The sequence below is a fragment of the Podarcis raffonei genome, chromosome 4 (genome assembly GCF_027172205.1).
Source record: "Podarcis raffonei isolate rPodRaf1 chromosome 4, rPodRaf1.pri, whole genome shotgun sequence".
In the NCBI taxonomy this organism is placed as follows: Eukaryota; Metazoa; Chordata; class Lepidosauria; order Squamata; family Lacertidae; genus Podarcis; species Podarcis raffonei.
In genome coordinates this window covers 55,454,448-55,477,540 of record NC_070605.1, presented here as the reverse complement: position 1 = coordinate 55,477,540, position 23,093 = coordinate 55,454,448, and the positions used below count along the sequence as shown (strand labels likewise).

The 23,093-nt window shown below is 40.6% G+C and overlaps 1 protein-coding gene across 2 annotated transcripts in view; it reads left to right on the top strand.

The window, feature by feature from the left end:
- KCNJ6 (potassium inwardly rectifying channel subfamily J member 6) overlaps positions 1–23,093 on the top strand; it is a 118,286-nt gene that overhangs the window by 76,141 nt on the left and 19,052 nt on the right. For both annotated transcript variants that reach the window (XM_053386703.1, XM_053386702.1), the window contains one exon: positions 20,099–21,016. In XM_053386703.1, the coding sequence (XP_053242678.1) occupies positions 20,122–21,016 (895 nt within the window). In that variant the 5' untranslated portion in view covers positions 20,099–20,121. The remainder of the gene's footprint in view (positions 1–20,098; positions 21,017–23,093) is intronic.

The following is a 23,093-nucleotide window of genomic DNA, read 5'->3' as shown; positions in this document are numbered from 1 at the left end:
GATTAATAATACCTCAGTTATGATCAGGAAATGTTTATAGAGATGAACAATAACGGAGAAGAGCAGAGAAGGCTAGATAATATTGTTTGGGGAAGTCAAAGTTTTCCTTATAAGGCTACATCGCCTGAGCTCAAGTTTTTAACAGCATCAATAATATTGCATTACCAACCTCCACAGACTGAATGTATCACACCCAGTCCCTAAACTAATTTTCCATTGAGGCATATTCAAAAGGCACAACAAGATCATCTGCCTATAAATATGCCCCAATTCTGGTTCTTTTCTGTCCTTGCAATCTCTTGATTTTCTGCAGTTTTTAAATGTACAGCTTCTGAAGCAAGTGGCCTTGCTATTATAGTAGTATGTGCTCCCCATTCGCCCAAAGACATGTTTGCAGTATCTGCACTTACAGATAAACAACTTCACAGTGGCACCAACTCCAGGGGTCTCTGGGAGCCCGGGCACCCACAAATTTTTTTTTGCTATGGGTGCCCAGCCCCCACCCCCACCGCTGCTGCCACTGGAGCGTGCACCCCGCACTGCACTGCCATTACGTCACGACACGACGTCATGACAGTGTGGTGTGGCATGCATGCGCTAGACACCCACAGTCTGGGGCCCAAGTCAGCACCACTGCAACTAGAGTATAAGTGAGCATAAGTAGAGGCAAGCAGCATTCACACTCCTACCAGGCAGCCAATCTGCTGCCTTGCATCAGATCCCCAGAGGGATGCACCCTAGAATATATCCAGCCTTCAGCTAGTTCTTAGCCTGCTCACTCTGCCTTTGCTCCCACAGTATAAACCACAGTATTGTTGCACATCACCCCAATCTCCAAGCAGTGTGATTTTCCAGGGGTTCCAGATGCTTACCCAGGGTTTGTGTTTCCTTTGGAAATAGGCACAGCAAAGACTGTAGTGTCTTTATGATCTATGGTTTATTTACACATAGATACAACCTGAGCCTATGATGGAGGGGTTCACAGCCTTAACATCCCCAAAGTGTCTTGTTTCTCCCATAGCCGCAGCCTTGGATTTAAAAAGACATTGAACATTGTTCTTGAACTGTAGGTGGGTGCCCACGAGGCAAGACACAGTGATAACAGCAAGAACCTTTATTGAATTAACAGAACTAGACAACAGGGGCAAAGTAACTGCTTATATACATTTCTGAAGGCCTGGGCCACTCCTACTCCCAATGTGATTGGCTGTCTAAACTTCCAAACTGCGAATCATAACTCAGAGTTTAAGGGCCAATGGCAGAGGCCCAAATCCTGAAATATTCTGTGACTGGGTATCATGTATCTCTAATCAGAACACAGTGGCTCAGAATCCTTAGTCCAGACTCAAGCTCAGGCAAACACAGGCCACTGAATACATAACGGTTCTGTCTCTCTGTCTTCTCCCAGCTTGCTGCTTTACATCTGGCCCACATCACAGCAAACTCTGCTCTCCACTCTGGCTTTGTTTACTGAGGGAGGGGACCACAGCCATTTGCCACCTCTCACCAAATCCCTAATCCCCCTTCACTTCACCAGGAAGCTATTTTGGCTATTCCAGGAATTAGGGCTTGATTAGCTTTTAACAGTTGCTGGATCGAGGCGAATGTTAAAAAGTTTCTGGCATACAACTTAACACACATACCCCAAACTCACAACAGTATTAACCACACCAGCATGTAAGCAGCAGTGCCTTAGCTGCTGGGAGGTAAGATGAGTGGTACCCCACCATCAGCTACTGTCAGTTTCATGGATAGTTCCCAGAGTTCCATGCTGATTTTCAGAAATCATTTGTGAACTCTAAGTTTATCTGCTGCCCCCTAAATCTTACTGGGATTCTTGTTCTTCCCTTTCACTCATGCAATTATTCCTCTTCAAACTGTGCTCTGCTCTTTGAATAAATCTGCCTTATACTCTGCTTTCAGTAGAATGTTTTGTTTTAGTTTATTTTTCTGCAGCGAAGTACCTTTAACTGTGTAACAGAAGAAGCACGGTAGATAATAATATGACATAAAAATGCATTGACCGGAAAAGCAGGCACTGATATCCTTCACTGAATGAAAACCTTTCATTTGTCCAGTTATGATTGGCCTGAAGCCCAGCAAAAGAGGGACAGAAATCATTTGTTTCATCTCTCTAAATATTATATTCAAAGTGGCTTGCAACCAGTTAAAACAGCATGAATATTAAAATCAATACAAATCATCCTTTAAAAAACAAAACTTTGTAGCAACAGCATTCAGATTTTACCATTCATACAGCACAGCAAACAGAAATCGCGAACCTGCTGAAACAAATAAATATATGTCCAAATGCAAGTAGAAAATGCCAGGCGGAATTGCCAGGGAGGATGTTCCATAATCTTTGTGCCATCATGGAGGAGGCCATGCCTCTCATATCCACCAGACATGTATTTAATGGCAACAGGGCAATAGATCAAAGCCTCTGAAGCTGACCTTAACACTCAGAGCAGGTTCACACAAGAGAGAGCAGTTCTTAATGTGTCCTTGTCCTAGCTATAGAAGAAAAGCCATTGGGTTTTGCCACTAGGGGGAAAGGGGGGCATGCTACAAGGTAAAATGGATACAGTAGGTATTGGTTCTCTCCAAGAGCCCATGCAAGATGGCCTCTTCTCAGTCGGTCACATGCTGCAATTTCTAGGACTCTTTGGGGGAAACCATGACAATTATACTTCTATTCAACCCATGTAGGTTTGTAGTGTAGAGCTGTCTCAGTTCAAAAGCACTGAATAATTCTTTACCAGAGGGCTTTTAGCACAGCCACCCTTTTAAAAAGTTAATTTAATAATTTCATTTTGAAGAACCGTTTCATCTTGATTTTAACCCTTTCTTTTTGCAAATCTTTCATCTTTGTTGCTATAGAACCCTGTTAATGTTCTCTACTCTGGAATGTTCGTGTTTATTTTAGGCATGATGAAATCATTTCACTGCTGACTGTTCATCTCAGTCCATGAAGCTGCTAAATATCTGATCTGAAAGGAAGGCTGAGAGAATTAATGCAGCATACAAAAATAAAATTACGAACCTAACAATTATAAGTCCTAATTCCAGACAAGACTTTATGGCACACTTGGAGAAACAAAAACAAAATAGAATCCCAGGTTTCACTTCAGTTGAATCTCCCCTTAAGTTATTGCTCATTTTCTCCTGCAAGCTGTTCTCTGCCTGTGATTAAAAGTGTGTATAACAGAGATTTAAGAACCTTTCACAGTTTTGCTTATCTATTAAGGCACAAAGGTGCCTTACCAATAGTTGCTCAGGTTTTGTTTGTTGTTTTTAAGCATTTGAGCAGAACAGTTTAACTCCTTAGCAGTCAAAAAGGTATATCAGGGAACAGAAACCAAATGAATGGTATTTTTTGTAGAAAAGCTTTCTGAAGCATGGAAGTAACGTTTAGACCTTGATTAATGAGATTACCAAAGGAAAGAGAGGGAGAGAGGGCATGTGTGTCACATTTATTCTGTCTCTTTTTATATCAAACATGCTGTAAAGACCAAAAGTAGGTACAAACATATAAAGAGAAATGTTCAGTTTTAGTCCATTATTCAAAGGACAGTAAAGAAACCAGTAGGATATAAAAATGAATTATGATTTCTTTCACTTCAAAGTTACTGAATGTTCAAATCTAGTAAAAAGCATTTTTTAAAAAAAAATCATTTAATAAAATGGTGTGGGTGATCCAGTCTTTTTCTTCTTTGGATTTTCCTATACTGTCTGGTTCATGAATATATTAAAAACCAGGATGGCAGGTGCAAAAGCAGACAAGGCTTTCACACATTTGCCATTTCGGTAGAAGAGGGGATTCTTGCCAATTTGTCATGCAAAGAGGTGAAAAGCTGCTTCAGCTGATTTGCCCTCTTCTATCATAATATTAAAGGTACAGAACACCTGTCCAGTCTGCATCTGGTCATTTTACTAAAATATCATTATGTTGCTTGGGAAAGGAAGTCAGTTACTTCATTACCAAAATGATATCTTTTCTGAACAGAAAGTTTCCCAGTTTAATTCTTGTCTAAACGGATAGTCTCAAGCATACTGGTTGGATTTATGTTAGCAGTTGCCAGGTTACTTGTAGCAAAAGGGTGTGAACAACTGTTCACTGTAAGCATGGCATCAAAAATTATGATGCTTAGAAGTGACAGAAAAGCTTGCCTCATTATCATATGAGACTAATCAGGAAAACCAGAACCAGACACAATTTTCCCTTTACTATTTGGCATAGTTTTGTGCAACTAAAAAGGAGGGAGGTTGCCACCATTGTATCTCCACAGTACATTTACCTTACAAAGGGTACATATGTTCAAGAACCTTTGGCACAACCTTCCCCAGCCTGGAGCCCTCCAGATGGACTACAATGATGGCTGGGGCTGATGGAAGTTGTAGTCCAAAGTATCTGAAGGGCATCTGGGTGGGGGAGGTTGTGCTTGAACAGGTCTACTCTTTGTAAGGTAAATTGACTGTGCTTTCCAATAAAAGCAATAAGATGTCTGCTGATTTTGATTGTGTATTTGTGTTCTGTGAAAACAATGATCTGAAATGTTTTTCATCTATGTTTATAATACTGTTTATGAAATGAGTGTTCCTTGCATAAACCATGGCCTTACTAGGGGAACCTACACAAGCCCCACCATCAATCTCAGCCCTTACAGAAATGCTGAGTATTTATTATGAGGTTCAGAGCTTCTCAAGTTCATTTTGTTTGTGTCTTATTTAAACATGATGTCAGGTTCTGCAGTGTACAATTCACAAGTGTAGCCTCTGCCATGACTAATCTACAGTTAAAGGCTTGCTGTTCCAAAATCTCATTGCTGTAGATTGAAATGGACTAGCATTTTGTGTAAGTATTTTCCATAGATCCTTCAGCGCTTTATTAACTGACACTGAAAAAAAATGAAAGGAAATTTTTGCTGGAGAGTTTCCAGAGAATCATTTATAGTCAAGTCAACAAGAAGTCAGTAAATGCCATAAGATTAGAGTTTATGCATTTTGCACATAGCAGGATTAATACTGGACCCATGGCAAACACTTTAAAAGTACTATGAACTTATCATGGAAGCTGTAATACAATGTAAGGATATAGGTGGTATCTCAGGTGTAGGATAGACTGCCAAGGTGCAACCTAGAGATTCACTCTGTCCCTTTAAGCTATCTTAGGCCCAATATTTCCCTGGTCCTTTTTGTCCATTTTCTATCTCTGTCTTTCTCATTAGTTGTACAGACAGGATGAAAGTCATCTCCTGCATAATTGTTAATTTTAAAGGGACAGAGTAAATCTCCAGGTTGCTTCTGGCAAACCTATCAACAGGACCCAAAAGAGATCACACTGGGTTTGGTATTTTCCATGCACAGACATACGCCTCTCTGGGGAAATGAAACCTCAGCTCAGGAGCTGAGTCTCTAAACGTTAGCTGACCTTAAGGAACAGTGGACCATGGAGCCCATATCAAAACCTGCTGGGCAGGAGAGGATTCCAGGGCAGGGAGAGGTGGCCCTGTCCACTCACTCTCTTTGGAGGCAGGAACAGGCTGGCGAAAGGTAAAGGAGTCTCATGATGGCCAAGAACAGCTCCTGGTCATCATGAACCTTTGGGGAAAAGATCTTGGGGTGGTTCAGGCTGCTCTCAGCCATCATGATTTTGAAATGCCTGGCTATTTATTTATTGTATGCCTTAGTCATCCAACAATTTATGTTCTCTGGACAACGTACAGCACAATAAAAAGGATTAAACTATAAAATACAATTCTAAAAAAAACAGCAATAAAGAAATCAATATGAAACAGAAAGAAAACTCAAATAATACTAGCATTGAACAACCATTGTATCGAAGGGTCAGCTTTAAAAGGCCTGTAAGAATTTTTTAAAAAACTGGCACCAGAAGAACTATCATAAGACTTGGCTAGATGTTGGGTTATACCAGGCTTCTCTCCCCTTAAAGGACCAGGAAGGTATGTGTTTTCTTTCATGCTGTCTAGAGATCAAGATTTGCTCCCCCAACACTGATCCCACATGATCATTGAATGATTGTAAATAAGAAGGTTATGACCAAATTTAACCTCAGGCTCAGTGACCCCTTCTTTCTTGCTAGCTGCAAGAACTCTGTTGCCACAAACCTTATTCAAATGAACAAGATACAGCCTTGTGATTTGTCATGATGTTTTGAAGAACCCACATATCTTTTGCTTAAAATAATGAGAGCCAGTCTGAAAAAGTTCAGACTGTATGAATTGCCATGTTAGATCATCAGACCAAATGTCCAGGTCATCCAGCACATTCACAAATAAGCAGGGCAGTTTGGAAATCATCCCCACCCTTGTTTCTTTCCAATGTTTGGTCATCAGAGATAGCCTACCTGTGAACGTGGAAGTTGTGGTTCGAGGACCCGATCCCCGCGTAGTGGAATGAAAACGCAAGGACACGTGATATAAGGTTAATGGGCAAGAAAAGGCCACAACTTTATTGATTACAGCAAGTGAAAAGGTATTGGCTTAGGCATTGGATTACGTCAGCTGACTCCACCCCCTCAGAGAGGGGTGAGTCTAAAACAGGGGGGTTTATTCACCAGTAGGTAGAGCCTGTTGCTGCTAATCCAACTATAAGCTCTCCCCTGATGCCACCGAGGGTCGTGCCATGGCCTCCCGCCACGCAGGCATCAGACAGAATACACGACCCCCGGATTCCTTTAACGGAATACCCAAAATTGAAGGCGCAGGCGATGGCCACACCTAGCCCTTCGACACACCACAACACATTATTCCAATGCCTAACCGCCACCCGAGCCCAAAAGGCTCACCGCCAATACCCTCACAGCTGTAACCAATCCCTGATGCTGCTGATGATGCTATTTAACCAAATGAAAAGTGAGGCCGGAAGGCTGGCGCCGCAGCAATTTAGGCTGCTAAACACGCCCCCTCGCAGGCACCTGGTTGGGTGCCTGCCCGTGGGCGTGGGCACCAGCCAGGTGAGTGGGAGGCAGGGGGCTAACGCCCCCTGCTTGAGGCGGAGTCCGGCTCCCGACCACAACCACTCCCCTCTCTTGCAGGAGGAGAGTCTTTCTAGTCTAAGCTAATGCCACTGAGAAAACTCTCACACCCATTATTAAAGCCACATATGTTGCCATCAGATACATCCTAGCCAGATTAAATGTATAAAAAATAACCCACCCCCCTTTTAAAAAAATTCAGAAGAAAAGCAATCAAGCATAGCAATATTGTTACAACTGATCGCATAGATTAAAAGCAAAAGGTTGCTCATTTAACTACAGTGCTACTTCAACATGAACTTGTCTGAAATTTCCATGTGAATGAGATTGAGAGTTTGATTGCCCAATATCAGGTCAACCATGTAATGCTAAAGTCAGTTGCAGCTAATAGAAATTTATCACAGTCAGCTGTTCTATTAATGGCTTGCCAGATGTTGTTTGCAGAGCTCTCTCTCTCTCTCTCTCTCTCTCTCTCTCTCTCTCTCACACACACACACACACACACACACACACACACTGCAACCAAGGTGTGCCAAATGACATTTTGCTGAGAACACCATCTGCTCTATCTTCCTGTCCTCTCTCTTTGTCTTTCAGAAGGCAAAGACTGGTGGCAGATTGCATTTTCTTGGGATTGTAGCACCAGATTACCAGCCTGAAAGGCCACCATAACTTCTTCTTTTTTTTCCAAGTGATTTTTTATTGTTTTCCTTACATATTCTTTTCCAACGAATTGTAATAGCACCATACATTCCCTTTGACTCTGCCAAGTCACGACCCCCCTCCCTCCCCACAACTGGTATATTTATCCTCTTTCCATCACACACATCATTCTCAAATTAGTATTATTATACATTGGAGGTATTATGTGAATCCTGCTAGTGTCTTGACCTCTTTACAATTCTTCTTTAAATATTCAATAAATTTACTCCAGTTATTTTGGTATCTTTGATCTCCCTGGTCCCGGATCCTCCCTGACAGTTTGGCAAGTTCTGCATATTCTGTCAACTTCGCCTGCCACTTCTGTATAGTTGGTATATCTTGTACTTTCCATCTTTGGGCCAGAAGGGTCCTCGCGGCAGCTGTAGCATACATGAACAAATTTTGATCTTCTATTTTAATTTCTGTTCCTATTAAGCCTAATAGACATGCTTCCGGTCTTTTGGGGAAAGTATATCTAAATATTTTTTTGAGTTCATTATAAATTGCTTCCCAAAATTTTTTTACCTTATCGCAGGTCCACCACATATGGAAATAGTCCCCATCTGCCTTTTTACATTTCCAACACTTTCTTTTTTCCTATACATTTTAGCTAATTTTACTGGCGTCAAATGCCATCTATACATCATTTTTAGCAAGTTTTCCTTTAAAGCCATGCATCCTGTGAATCTCAAACCCTCCTTCCATAATCTTTTCCACGCATCCAATTCAATGTTATGCCCAACATCAATTGCCCATTTTATCATTGATTCCTTTACTTCTTCATCTTTTGTATACCATTCTAGCAATAAACTATACATTCTTGATAAAATTTTATCTTTACAGTCTATTAACTCGATTTGGAATTTCGTTTTATCTTCGAACCCATTTCTCTTTTTGTCTTCCTTTAATAAATCACTGATCTGATGGTATTGCAGCCACCCTGTTAACATCTTTTCAATTTGGTCGTATGGTTTGAGCTTTATCCCTTGGGCTGTTTTCCTAGTAATATCCTCATATGTTACTCTTTCCCCTTCCATGTTTACTTTTTTTGTTGTCAGCACCTCAATTGGTGATATCCACCACGGTGTCTTTCTTTCCAGGAGGTTTTTATTCCGATCCCATACTTCATATAAAGATTTCCTAATCACATGGTTTAGAAAACCTTTATGTACCTTTACTTTGTTGTACCATAGGTACGAATGCCAACCATATCTATTGTCATGGCCCTCTAGATCTAATAGGTCAGTATTTTCTAAGGTCAGCCAGTCTTTTAACCATACCAAGCATGAAGCTTCATAATATAAAGTCAGGTCTGGTAAATCAAAACCTCCTCTCTCTTTCTTATCTACTAGTATTTTTATCCTTGGCCTTTTCCCCTGCCAGACAAACTTCGCTAAGTTTTTTTGCCAATTCTTAAATTGTCTTATCCCTTTTACCACTGGTATTGCTTGAAATAAAAATAACAGTCTAGGTAGTATATTCATTTTTATCACAGAGATTCTGCCTAATAGTGACAATTTTAGTCTACTCCATATATCCATATCTTTCTTAATTTCTTTCCATACCACCTCATAGTTGTCCTTGTACAGGTTTATATTTTTTGTTGTCATCCAAATTCCTAAATTATTTTTTTAGCTATCGCGATTCCTGAGTCTACTTGTAATTCTTCCATCTCTTCTTTCTTCAAATTTTTTGCTAGCATTTTCGTCTTGTTTTTGTTAAGTTTAAACCCTGATACCTTCCCAAACTCTTCCATTCTTTTTATTGCCTCTTTCACACTTTGTCTTGGTTCTTCCAACGTTAAGACTAGATCATCTGCGAAGGCTCTTAACTTAAATTCTTTTCGTCCCACCTTAATACCTCTGACTTCTGATGATTCTCTTAGCTTCTTATTCAAGACCTCTAGGACTGTAATAAATAGCAAGGGAGACAAAGGGCATCCCTGCCTAGTACCTTTAGTTATCTCAAAGTTATCTGATATGTTGTTATTAATTATTAACTTTGCTTTTTGGTCCGAATAAATCGTGTCAATACCTCTCAAAAAATTTTCACCAATTCCTAGTACTTTTAAGTTTTCTTTCATGAAATGCCAAGAAACATTATCGAACGCTTTTTCCGCGTCTATGAACAACAGTACTGCCTGTTTCTCATTTCTGACTTCAAGATATTCAATTATATTTATCAGGTTTCTTACGTTGTCCCTTAGTTGCCTCCCTGACAGAAAGCCTGTTTGGTCCTTGTGTATCACCTTATTTAACACCATTTTTAGTCTATTCGCTAGTATATCCGCAAATAGCTTATAGTCGTTATTCAATAACGAAATTGGTCTGAAATTTTTTACATCTAATATATCCCCCTCTTTCTTCAGGATCAGTGTAATATAAGCTTCTTTCCAGGTGTTTGGCATCTTTCCTTCTCTTAAGACTTTATTCATTACTTCAGGTGTCAGGTATTGCGATAGTGTTTTATAATACTTTGCTGAGATACCGTCCGGTCCTGGGGCCTTCCCTATTTTCATTCTTTTTATTGCCTTCGTGACCTCTTGTTCTGTTATCTCCTGGTTAAGCATTCTTTTTTCTTCTTCTGAGATTTGATGTAGTTTATGGTCATGGATATACTTTTCTATTCTCTTATTGTCTTCTTTATCTTTCCTATAAAGATCTCTATAGAATCTCTGAAATACTTTTCTAATTTCTTCCGGGTCCTCAATCATTTTATCCCCATCTTTTATTTTACAAATTGTGTTCTGTTTTTGTCTTGCTTTTATTTGCCAGGCCAAGAATCTCCCAACTTTGTTGGCCGACTCAAAAATTTTTTGTCTCATGGTTTTTATTTTCCATTCGATCTCCTGTCCCACCACCATGGAGAACTGAGACTGCAACATTTTTATATTTCGTTTTATTATTTCATCTTTAGGTTTTGTTATTAGCTGTTTTTCGTTCTCAATGAGCTGGGACAGGATCTCCTCTTTCTTCTTCTCTCTCCCTCTTTTCTGGAAGCTGTTTTTTTGAATCAGGAAACCCCTTATCACCGCTTTGCTCACGTCCCAGACCGTTTCAATTGGTGTTTCTTTGTTTAGATTCCATTTAAAATAGTCTGTTATTGTCTCTTTTGCAGTTTCCACTACTCCACCATAACCAGCTAAGAATAAATTAGCTGAACATGTAGACTGATACTTAATATCTGGAGAATAAGTGGGGCAAAGGTGAAAAGAAATGCAACAAAAACATAAATAGGTACTATTTTCTGAACCTCACTGCAAACACCAGGTTCTACATTTATACACCTTCAGTTGGGGATGGGAATCTGAACACATTGTTCCTTCAAATTTAAACAGCACATATATTTTTTGCAAGTCCCTTGACCCCAAGCAAAGTACTGAGAAACTTTTAAAAAGTAAAACTAGTATTTCCTATCTAGAATTCATAAAGCTGTGGAAGCTTTGAATTATTTGTGCCCCTGCTGAGCTGCACTAGATATCTCTTAAGATGTATTGGCTAAGCAGGTTTTTTAAAAACCATGCATCAATATGAAATGAAGATGATTCCCAAATATATCAGTTCACCCAGTTCTCCTGTGTGTGAAAAAGTTGATTCGCTCCCAGGGAAAGGGGACTATTTTTAGAAAAACCAAGAAATGGGCCCTTTTAGTTTGGCCACATATTATAACTGCTTGGCTCCTTTTGTCTCCCTGGGCTATTTTTACGCTAAGCCTGCTAGTGTGGTGAAGTGGTTAGACAGGGGTTGCCATCCTTTTAGGACCAGGGGGCACATTTTGACTTCTGAGGGGGGATTCTAGCCACAAAATGGGTGCCATGGGGTGTGGCATAACACAAAATGGCTGCCATCAAGGGCATGGTGTAACACCAGAGCTTTTTTTCAGCTGGAACTCACCAGAACTCAGTCCCAGCACCTCTCAGGTGCTCTGCCTGCACCTCTTTTTCTAGAAAAATAACACTGCATAACACATTATAGAAAATACCATCTTGGTAAACTTCCCCCATCACCATAACTGTTTTTCTTTATGAGAAAAGATAACCTGTCGAAGTTGTTGTTGTTTTGTTGTTTACACCCCACCCACCTGTCTGGGTTTCCCCAGTCACTCTGGGCCGCTTACAGCATATATAAAACTTAGTAAAACACCAAACATTAAAAAGTAGAGCAGGAAAGGTGCTTTGAAAGGGGCAGGGAAAACAGCAGCAATTGAAACCCTATCACTTGGTGTCAAAACAACTCACTTATCCATCACAGCTCTGACTTCAATAATCTCTGGCTAAAAACTCTGACAGACAGAAGTAGCCAGGCTGGCTCATTTCACAGAAATTACTTAGAAAGCTACCTACACATTTTGCTTTGTAACTTTATTTGTAGGAGGGATAACAACTTACCGGTACTTTTAAAAAAATGTACACTCAGAGTCTGGGGCTCCTGCCTGCGGGTATCAACAAAGGCCTTTGCAGGTGTCATGATGCTGACAGGCACTGAGTTGGTAACCTCTGGAAAGTTGGACTAGGGCTTACAGACCAGAATGCAGATCCCTACTCAGCCATGAAGCTCATTAGATAGGCTTGGGCCAGTCACAGTCTCTCAGCTTAACCTACTTCAGAGAGTAGTTGTGACAATAAAAGGGAGAAGGGAAGGACTGATATTTACTTTTCCTTATTAAGAGAGGATAAGTAAGTGCAAATTCAGAAAATCCCCATGGAACAGTTCTCTTGAGACTACATCAGTTCAAAATGCTGATAGGAAGCTGTATCCCTTGAGTTACTCTTCCATGGCCAAAATGTCATGCCAATGTCCTGCTGTCATGTCAAGAAGATGAATTCTAACCTAGCTTTCTTCCTAATGAGCTCCTTTTCTATGTGGAGGATTTTCCTGAACAAGTATTCAGAGCTGAGGTTCCACCTGCATATAAATGGTACAATCCAAGTAGAAGCATGGGGTTGCTGAACACGTAGCTTGGCTGTTGCATTACTGCTTATGCATTCATAGCGGATCATAATACTGTAAATTATATTTTATTTCTCTACTGATTTTCATAGCAAGAAACAAACAAACACAACAGCATCCTTCCAAAGATAAATGTATTTCAGACTTGAAAAAAAGAGTTTGCTTTCCCCGCATCTTTAGAACGCTGGGGAAATAATAAATGCACACCACTTTCTCTTACTTCTCATTGTACACAGAAAGCAGATAAGCTCCTGTAGACATATGCAATATGCATTAGCAACCTTTACACACTGAGAGATAATTGGTATTGTTCTTATTAAACAAATCCAGTTGGTAGGCATGGTTCTCCACTCAGCCCAGCAACTTCCTAGACTGACTTTAAAGAAGCACAAGGCATATCTGCCTTCTTCTCATATCCAGCTGAGACCAATGAGCATTTTGCTGTGCTCCTGAGAATGAGATTCATTAGCAGCGAATAGTCGCTTCCCCCCAAACTGGATGTAAATGCTGATGCTGAATCACAAAGCAATTGTTGTCAGAATAAACTTGTGGGTAAGGATTCTGTGACTTGATTGTGGCGTTTTGTGGTTGTTGTTGTTGTTGTTGTTTTTCATTTGTTAAGATTGGATCCCAATTGAGCTTCCTCTGGAGCAACAGAAAACAAATTTCTGTCACATTTCAAATACCTGAAGATGGTTATTATATTGCCTCTTTGTCATCTCTTCTTCTCCAGGATAAACATACCTAGTTCTTCATAGGTCTTGATCTCCAAGCTTTTTGATGCCTTTGACACCCTTCTCTGGAGATGTTCCAGTTTGTTAATAACCTTCTTAAAGTGCAGTACCTAGTACTGGACCCTCTTATGAGTTTTCTGGGGACATCTAGCTGGTCACTGCAGGGACAGAACAGAGAACTAGATAAGCATTTGTTGTTTGATCCAAGAGGACAGTTTTTATGTTCACCCGTGTCTAGTTCATTTTACATATTTTTTGTGAAAATATGAATTCCTATATATTGTTGATCCAAAGCTTTGTGGATAGGCTGGATAACATTTCCCATGCAGTACAGAAGATTATTAAAGTTCAGATAATCTTATTTATGGATTATTTCACCACTTTGATATGTTGTTGATTCCTATTTTCTTTTTCTGCACAAGTCCACAAGACTAGGTTAGCAAATCATTGCTATGATAAAATAGGACTAAATCCCTAATAGACATATTTTGTGTTTATCCATTTTTATAACTCAAATGAGTGAAAAATGAGAACATCTCTTCAGCCTGCTAGTGATTAAAAGTGATATAATTCATTGGCGCACGATTCATTAAACAGAATATATCTAGGAGTCTTGGATTTAGGTGTGCTTTGATCTGGTTCAAATCAAGTCCACCAAATTAGACTGAAAATAATTGGAAGGTTAAATATTTAAGCACTGTTATCAGGTGTTTTTTTAAAGGGAGTAAAACTGGCTTCCACATGAGACAGTAGGCATTTTGTCCATAAAATGTACAATATTCATTACAGGAACATAAGAAGCTGCTTTATACTATCCAGCTCAGTAATGTTTATACAAACTGGCAGAGACTGGCTACCCAAACTGCCTTCAGACTTCAAAGTCTTTCCCAGCTCCATCAAGAGATGCCAGAGACCAAACCTGGCATATTTTGCAAGCAAAGCAGAGACTCTACCATGAGCCTCACCTTCCCCATTTCTCAAAGCTGAAGCAGCTGAAATGAGGTGGAACATCATAAGCCAATCCGTTTGCTAAATGGTGAGTTAACAAGCCAGTAATTAAAACTTTAAAATAAATACATACGATATTTGGTGCTTTATGCCAAAATGCAGGATAAGAGTAGGTTATAAATAAATAAAAACTTAATTGGCGGGTCCTCAGCTATCACGAGATTGAAAGAGAGGGCCATGTAAGATTATTACCTTGAAACCTTAATTTTTGTAATTGTTTTGCTGGCAAACTACAGATATAGAGCTCATGGGTCGCTCATTTATGGATTTGGCCCAAGTTAATTTTGAAGGTGTTATGTACTGAGTTGAATAGGATCCAAACTGCAGCAGTCTGATTGGTCCTAGAACAATAGGATCCAAAAGGCAGCAGTCTGATTGGTCCTAGAACAATAGGATTCAGAATGCAGCAGTCTGATTGGTCCTAGAACAATGCAGCAGTATGATTGGTTGGCAGGAACTACCCAATCATGCTCCAGATAGAAGTGAATCCACAACCTGATTGGCTTACAGTAGAATTCCGGAATTAGCCAATCAGGTGCAGCCCATTGTGTAAATAACGTATATAAAGCAGATACTTTGAGGGGACATTCATTCATTCCTCCTCACCACTATGAGCTGAATAAAGAGCATGAAATCACTTTGCGACTCTGAGTATATTTCAGAAGGAGAGACCCAAAAAAGATCTTAACTGGCTGTGCTGATTGTCTGGAGCGCAGACAACGTGAGGCTTCTTAACTGGTTTGATTCAACTGCTGTCCAGGAGACATCAACCCCAAACAAGTGACCTTTAAAAGCTTGAGGCAGGTTATCCTATGGCATTCAATCGCTTTGTAGCAGGTGGCCTAGTGTGGTGGCATCACTCACCTGGCCTCCAGTCAGTTGCGTCACTGCTGGTTACCAGGCAGTAAAGGGGGAGGTGTGAGGCAGTAGCAAGGTGGGTGTGGTGAAAACTCACTGGCAGAGTCAATGTGCGACTCCTGCTGGTGCTTTTGCAGCTATGCAACAGCCTCATCCCTCCCTTCTACTTCCTGGGAAGCAGCATCAACCTGAGCAACCAGAGGATCAAGTGAGTGACAGAGCCCCACCAAGTCCTCAGCATTACTACTAAAAGTGGTAGTATTACCTGCATTTCAGTAGATAGGTTTTTCACATTGTTTTAATTCCATAGTTAGTTTAATTACTTTTACACAATAATATTTTGTATGTTTTTAACTATGTGTGTTTTATTTGTATTTGTTTTAATTTTTGTGAGCCACCTTGAAAAGTTGGGATTTAAAGAAATCATGATATCATCATGTGGCTTGGACCACGTGCTAAAAATCACCTGGAGCTATTGTTCTACAAAAACACCTGTCTCTGCTTATGACCTATTGTGATGGGGATTTCTCAGGTTGATGTGGGGACAAAGTTAATGTGTCGATTGCTTTGCTGCAAAGTGAGGACTTTGGTTGCAAATCTACCTGGGAATTGCTATTATTCATCATTCTCTCTTTCTCCCATTCATTCCCAGTCCGGCTTCTGTGGATGAGGGGCAAATCCAACTGAAAAAATCATACTCTTTGCACATTCACTCGTTATGGAGTTTCACATAATTAATGGCCACTTATAAAAACACTCCCACTCACACACACACACACACACACACACACTGCTTTTCACACAGTGTGGCAAGGATTCATATTTGAGATTCCCAAATTAAATCTACCATACTAATGCTGCAAATTAGCCTTGGAAATACCAGTTCTAAAGCAAACATTACATCTTACAAAGTAGGCTTCCGCAGTACCCTAATTTTGTCTCTGGAGCATTCAGTTCAAAAATTCAAAGGTAATTCCCTAGCAAAACTGCAGTCTACAGATTTAGACCCCCTGTAGATCCTCGTCCCCCTTAATTATTTGTCTCATTTCTAGTCATCCTCAGTCTCATCAGAGAGATTGGGCTGAAATGGACTGATAAGGATAGATACCTTGAATCAAAAAATGTCTCTTTACATATCACTAAGGCCTGACTAGGAGGGGTGTGCTAGTGGTGGGTGGAACTGCGAAGGAATTTCAGCATAATCATCCTCACTAAACTAACCACAAAGAGCAAAATTAAAAGCTATGTAGTCAGAGGTGTCAAAGCCCAAATGTTTCAGAAGATTGTTACACCTGCTTCTGCTTCTTTTTAAAAACTCCTTTCTGCATTCACTAAAGTTGACAAGTTTGGACTTGTGCAAACCCACCTGTAACAGGTGCACCACCCTAATACAAGCCCAGCTGAGGAACTCCTACAAAGCTAGCGTGTGCCTTTGGGATCTGAGACTGCCCTGGGGAACTGTCAAGAGGCACCACATTGCTAATAGGTCGTGCATCTGGAAGCCCATCTTGCTGCATCAGAGTAACCACTGATTGGCGATGGAGGAAATACTCCTGGACTATGTTGTTAGAAGGAGCGCAGAAGAGATTTTCTTTTTCTTTTTAAGGAGCTTTTCTCAAGGGGGATGCTAGGAAACAGCTCAAGATACCTTTGTTTCCTGATTCTAGCTCCTCATAATTGGGGGGGGGATGTGTCCCACTAGGTGCCTCGGACATCTGGCCTCCTGCACTCTCCCAAAGCCCCTTCCCTCTCCATCCCTGCTCTGGGCATCAGGCTGATAGAGCAGAGTGAACCATCCCTGCTCTGCATGCCCCATTGGCTTCCATACTGGTCACATAGGAAGTGAATATACTACCTTAGGGCACACTATGCCTGCTGACTGCGCTAGTAAGGCAGTGGAAGAGCTTTCCGTTTCACCAGACTGTGACTTCTGAAGAAAGGCCGTTTGGGGGGTTTGTTTCCCCCCCCCAAAAAAAAAATGTGAATTTGGTTAGATGCAAAAAAGAATTGAATTTTGCTCCCATCCCTACCAGAGAGAAAACTAGAAGGATTTTATTTTTTATTTTTTTAAGGTAGAAACTAAGGGAGAGAAAGCTTTGAGTTAGTGAAGCATCTTGGGGAATTGATCTCTTCAGAAATCTAATACAGGATTAGTAGTTCTGCTTTAGAAGCTGGTCATTCTTGTGTTTTTAGTATGCAGTACCTATTCTGATAATCTTCATACAATTTTAGATAGAAATTATGTAGCAGGAAATGTAATTGGGGGACCTGCAACAGGAGGTGGTACAGACATAACAGATAAATTCCTGAGTTACTTCAGAGCCATTATAGCTCCACATTTTAATCCCCATGCCCTGCTATTTTGTTATATTGGGGAACAACAGAGATGTGCATTCATTATTCCATTTCATTATCCAATGTGGAGTAATCCAGGGAGGCAGCTTTGTTACCAAATGTAGTAAAGACCTCACTGTAAGGGCACTTCTGTTTGTCCCATGATTTATCCTGTTTCCCCCTGATTTCTAGGCATGGATCTGATAGTTATTTGTTTTTTGTTTTTGTCCCACTCCTTTCCCCAGGAAGACCCAATGCTTACTGCTGAATTGGAACAAACATCAGTCTGCCAAAAAAAATACCCAATTTACATTTGTTCCAGTTCAGCAGTAAACATTAGCGGCAGGATGGGGGGGGACCTCTTGGACCCATGGTGAGAAATTAAGGGACAGGAGGAAGTGTGGGTGAACCCTCGGAGCTGCTTTGCCAATCCTAATAGCCCCTCATGAAATAGGCAGATTTTTTTGAAAGTGTCCTATAAGTTGATAGACCCAAACACAGAAATATTACTGCATTCTGAGGTGTTAGACCTTACTTTGAAATAAACAACTGATTGGGAAAGGAAGTACATGCTTGATAGCTAGAAAAGTTCTGAGACAATGGAAAGCCGAGAGTGTGTTCTTTTGGAAGTAGTTTGCCTCCATCTAGACGTTTTAACAAGTCTACTACAAAGAAACCAAAGTCTCAAAAGTAAAACAACATTCAGACATCTGTCCACTTAGTATCCAACATGGTGTAGAGAACAGAGTACTGATATTTCATATGTTTACTACAGAACAAACACACCTTTTATGTTTTTTCTGTCCTTTCAAACCTGTATGATGCATCCATCTTTTATCTATTTTAAAAGAGAGATTTTAAAAAGGCTGCTGCTGAAATCTGAAGCAGCAGCACTTTTAGAGCCAGACTACCAGCACACAGGACCTGGCCCTACAGTCCAAAAGGAACCAACATGACTGGGCCACACCAGCAGTTGCCGGAACATCTTTTCTTTATTTTTTAAAATCTTCGTACAGAGCTGATGCACTTCAGACAGCTCTGCCTTCCATCTTCATTTTCCCAGAGTGCCCCATGTGCAGCATTCCTACTTAGTTTTAACTTAGGTTGGGGTTTTTTTGACATTGTGGAGGTTGTCACCACCAGTACCAGGTGACAGGGTGAAAGGCTGGACCAGGGAGCTGGAAAGGAATGAATGGCTTCCTCTTTTCCCTTTCCCAAATGTTTTTGCAGAGGTTGCCGTACACACTTGAGCCAGCATGGCTGGCAACCTTTATAAAACATTTTGGGAAGAATTTTAAAAAAGAGATCCAACTATTCCTTTCTCACTGTCTAGTAAGTCAGAGAGGGGGGAAGAACAGTAAGTGACCAGGCATCACATACCATGATGAGAAGGGAATGGGTTCCTTTTTTTATCTCCCACACACCAACGAAATTCACAGAAGTTGGAGGAGAAAAAGAAACCTATTTGTTCCCTATCCAATACCAATGCCTGTTGAACAGTGAGAAGTCTCCAGAGTAATCTGGGAGGGAAAAGGAACATTAGTGGGCTCAAGTCTCAAGGGCTGTGTTCCTAGAAGCTTGGCATTGTGGAGCTCAATCATGGCAGCAGAAAAGGCTTGGCTGCACAACCGCAAAATTCTTTATTGGCCGTAAAAGTGATACCCTACCTACCAGGCCTCCGTGCCTATTTCAGTAATTAGTGTTTGTGAGCTTTTCACCTCTACCCTGGAGTGGTACATTTCAGGTTTACCAACCCACGTGGAATTTATGAGGACTAGGTATGTTTATATATACAGTGCTACCTCGGTTTAAGAACAGTCCTGTTTAAGAACAATTCAGTTTATGAACTCCACAAAACCTGAAGTAGTGTCCCGGTTTGCGAACTTTACCTCAGACTTAGAACAGAATCCAAACGGTGGAAGGGCACCGGCGGTGGGAGGCCTCATTAGGGAAAGTGTGCCTCAGTTTAAGAATGGTTTCGGTTTAAGAACAGACTTCCGGAACGGATTAAGTTCGTAAACCGAGGTACCACTGTATGAATGCCTGTACATAGGATGCATTCATGAAGAAACTGACAACATATATATGATTGAGTATTGAAAACAGAATAAGGAAATGGGAGAAAGAAGCGATTCCCATATATGTAGGTGGTAAGCATGTTTATTAATTTTTTTGGCCGTCTGTAATGTAGGTGCAATAAAAAAAAGGGCTAACGCAATTTCAGACAGGATTTCAGCAGGAAGTCACTGACTGAAAACGAAGTAATCAGGCCACCTCATAACTTTTGCAGGTGCAAACAGTATGGAAAGTGGGTTCAAGTATAACCGCCCTGATGCTATAATGAGCACAAATCATCTTGAATGCACAATTAAATGGATGCATAGAAGGATCCTTAGTTATCAGTGACAAAAGCATTGGTTGTTTCATGCATGGGGTATTGTGAATATCAAGGTGCTGATTAATCAAGTTTATGTATGCACATCAGTATTTATGCTCTCTTTTTTCTTTCCTGTCAGCTAATGTGCTGGAAGGAGACTCAATGGAGCAGGACGTGGAGAGCCCTGTTACAATCCATCCGCCTAAGTTGCCCAAACAAGCCAGGGAAGATCTGCCAAAGCACTTAAAAGAATGTACCAAGAGGAAAATCCAGAGGTATGTTAGGAAAGATGGAAAATGCAACGTCCACCACGGAAATGTGAGAGAGACTTATCGTTACCTGACTGACATCTTCACAACCTTGGTTGACCTCAAATGGAGATTCAACCTTTTTATTTTTGTCATGGTTTATACTGTGACGTGGCTTTTCTTTGGATTCATCTGGTGGCTAATTGCTTACATCCGAGGAGATTTGGAGCATATAGGGGACAAGAAATGGACCCCATGTGTCAGTAACCTCAATGGGTTTGTTTCCGCCTTTTTATTCTCCATAGAGACAGAAACCACCATTGGGTATGGTTTTCGGGTCATCACAGACAAATGTCCTGAAGGAATTATCCTGCTTTTAGTTCAGTCTGTTTTAGGATCTATAGTCAATGCTTTCATGGTTGGCTGCATGTTTGTGAAAATATCCCAGCCCAAGAAGAGGGCGGAAACCTTGGTGTTTTCTACCAATGCCGTAATTTCCATGCGAGACGGAAAGCTGTGTCTGATGTTCCGTGTTGGGGACCTTAGAAATTCACACATTGTGGAAGCGTCAATACGAGCCAAGTTGATCAAGTCAAAACAGACAAAGGAGGGGGAATTTATACCACTCAACCAGACAGATATTAATGTAGGTTATTATACAGGGGATGATCGTCTGTTTTTGGTTTCACCGCTGATCATCAGCCATGAAATAAATCAACAGAGTCCATTCTGGGAGATTTCCAAAGCTCAACTGCCCAAAGAGGAATTAGAAATTGTGGTCATCCTAGAAGGAATGGTGGAAGCAACAGGTAATGTTTTCTCAGGTTCAACTTTTTCATAACATGTTATTTTTTAAAGGTGCATAAGCATTATGAAAGAGGTAAGATATAATCAGAGAGAAAATACAAGATGCTAATCTTCTCCAGTTTTTTCCCAGTGAGTGTCTTCCGGCCTCCAAAAAAATGTAGGTTGAGCAAAAGGTTCAGTTTGGAATATTCATTCTTGAAAGGTGATGATGGAAGCAAGAAAAACAGCAACTCAGAGTAGGGTTTAGAGGGCACTGGATCTTTTTGAAGTTCCAAAGTAAAAGGAGTGTGTGGTGGGGGAGAGAAAAAAGTTGCTTCTTTCTTCCCCAAGACCTGCAATCCACCCATCACTGTTTGATGCTCTGACTCATGGCCCGGTGAGGAAAATTCTAGGTGAGATTCAGGGCAGCAAATTAGCTTTCTTTGAGAACTGTTGTGCTAAATTATTTGCTGATGCCCACCTGGTGGTTCATTCTGCCAGGAAAAGAAAAGCATTGCTTTAACTTCACTTCATCATAGGAATCAGATACTCTTTTGCTATAGACTCTGCATTACTAAGTTTAGAATCCAAAGCATGCTCTGGTTAATTGCAAGCTCAGGTCAATTCAATATTCACATTTGGTTTAATCTCGGTTCAAAGAGAGAATCACATTTTCGGACATTTCCACATTTAGCTAGCCCCCCAAACACATATGGAAATCCCTAAATAGTAGATCCCAGATCCAGTTTCCAGCATGTCAAAGATGAAATATTTCCAATAGTATGCCTGAGAAGGGGGCTTTTTTGTTTGTTTAAAATGATTGTAAAGGTAATAATAATAATAATAATAATAATAATAATATTTATACTCTGCCCATCTGGCTGGGTTTCCCCAGCCACTCAGGGCGGTTCTAATAATAATAATAATAATAATAATAATAATAATAATAATAGATAAAAAAACATCAAACATTAAAAACTTCCCTAAACAGAGCTGCCTTCAGTTGTCTTCTAAAAGTCAGATAGTTGTTTATTTCATTGAAATCTGATGGGAGGACTTTCCACAGGGCGGGCGCCTCAAAGTGAAGCCTCAGATAGCTGCTACCACTCAGAGTAGCAAATGGTTCTGGGCTAGATGGAAAATTCATATATTCATATTCTTCTGCAAGACAGTCTTCCATGTACATGCCCTCAAACTGTGGCACCCTCTGCTTTGGATTCCATAGGCTGATCCTTGGAGATGGGCCAGCAGGTAGATGGACTGTATGGCCTGATGGCTCCTTTCGAGTCTTGGCCCCGTAGGAGCAGAAACCACAGTTGCAGTGGGGGATGCTGACTGAAAGCCCAGAGCAGATTTCTAAGCCATAGCCCTTCTCTTGCTCTCCAGACAGCCACCACATGTAGTTCATGTCATGCTTCCATTTCATGGCATTAAGAAAACACACGGGTGCCAAAACAATGAGAATGCTTCTACTACTATTATTATTATTATTATTATTATTATTACTACTACTACTACTACTACTACAGTGGTACCTCGGGTTACATACGCTTCAGGTTACATACACTTCAGGTTACAGACTCCGCTAACCCAGAAATAGTACCTCGGGTTAAGAACTTTGCTTCAGGATGAGAACAGAAATCGTGCTCCGGCGGCGTGGCAGCAGCAGGAGGCCCCATTAGCTAAAGTGGTGCTTCAGGTTAAGAACAGTTTCAGGTTAAGTACGGACCTCCGGAACGAATTAAGTACTTAACCTGAGGTACCACTCTATTATTATTATTATTACTATTGTTGTTGTTACAGAATCACAACTGCCATCTTCAGGAAGAACTAGGCTAACTTTACCCCCTAGGGAAACTCAATTTGATGAGCCATACAGCCTACTGATTATGTCAGAGAAACAGGCGCATTCACAAACAAGAAAGAAAACGAAGTGACCAAAGTCATATAGGGAGAGGCTGGTCTGAATAGACTGATGGATCTGACACTGCAAAAACAGGAGGCACAGCCAGGGCCACTGCAAACTGTTCTCTCCAAATAAAAGACAGTAATAGGCACTGGGAACCCAGAAGTGCATTTCATCAAAAATTCATCAAGGCA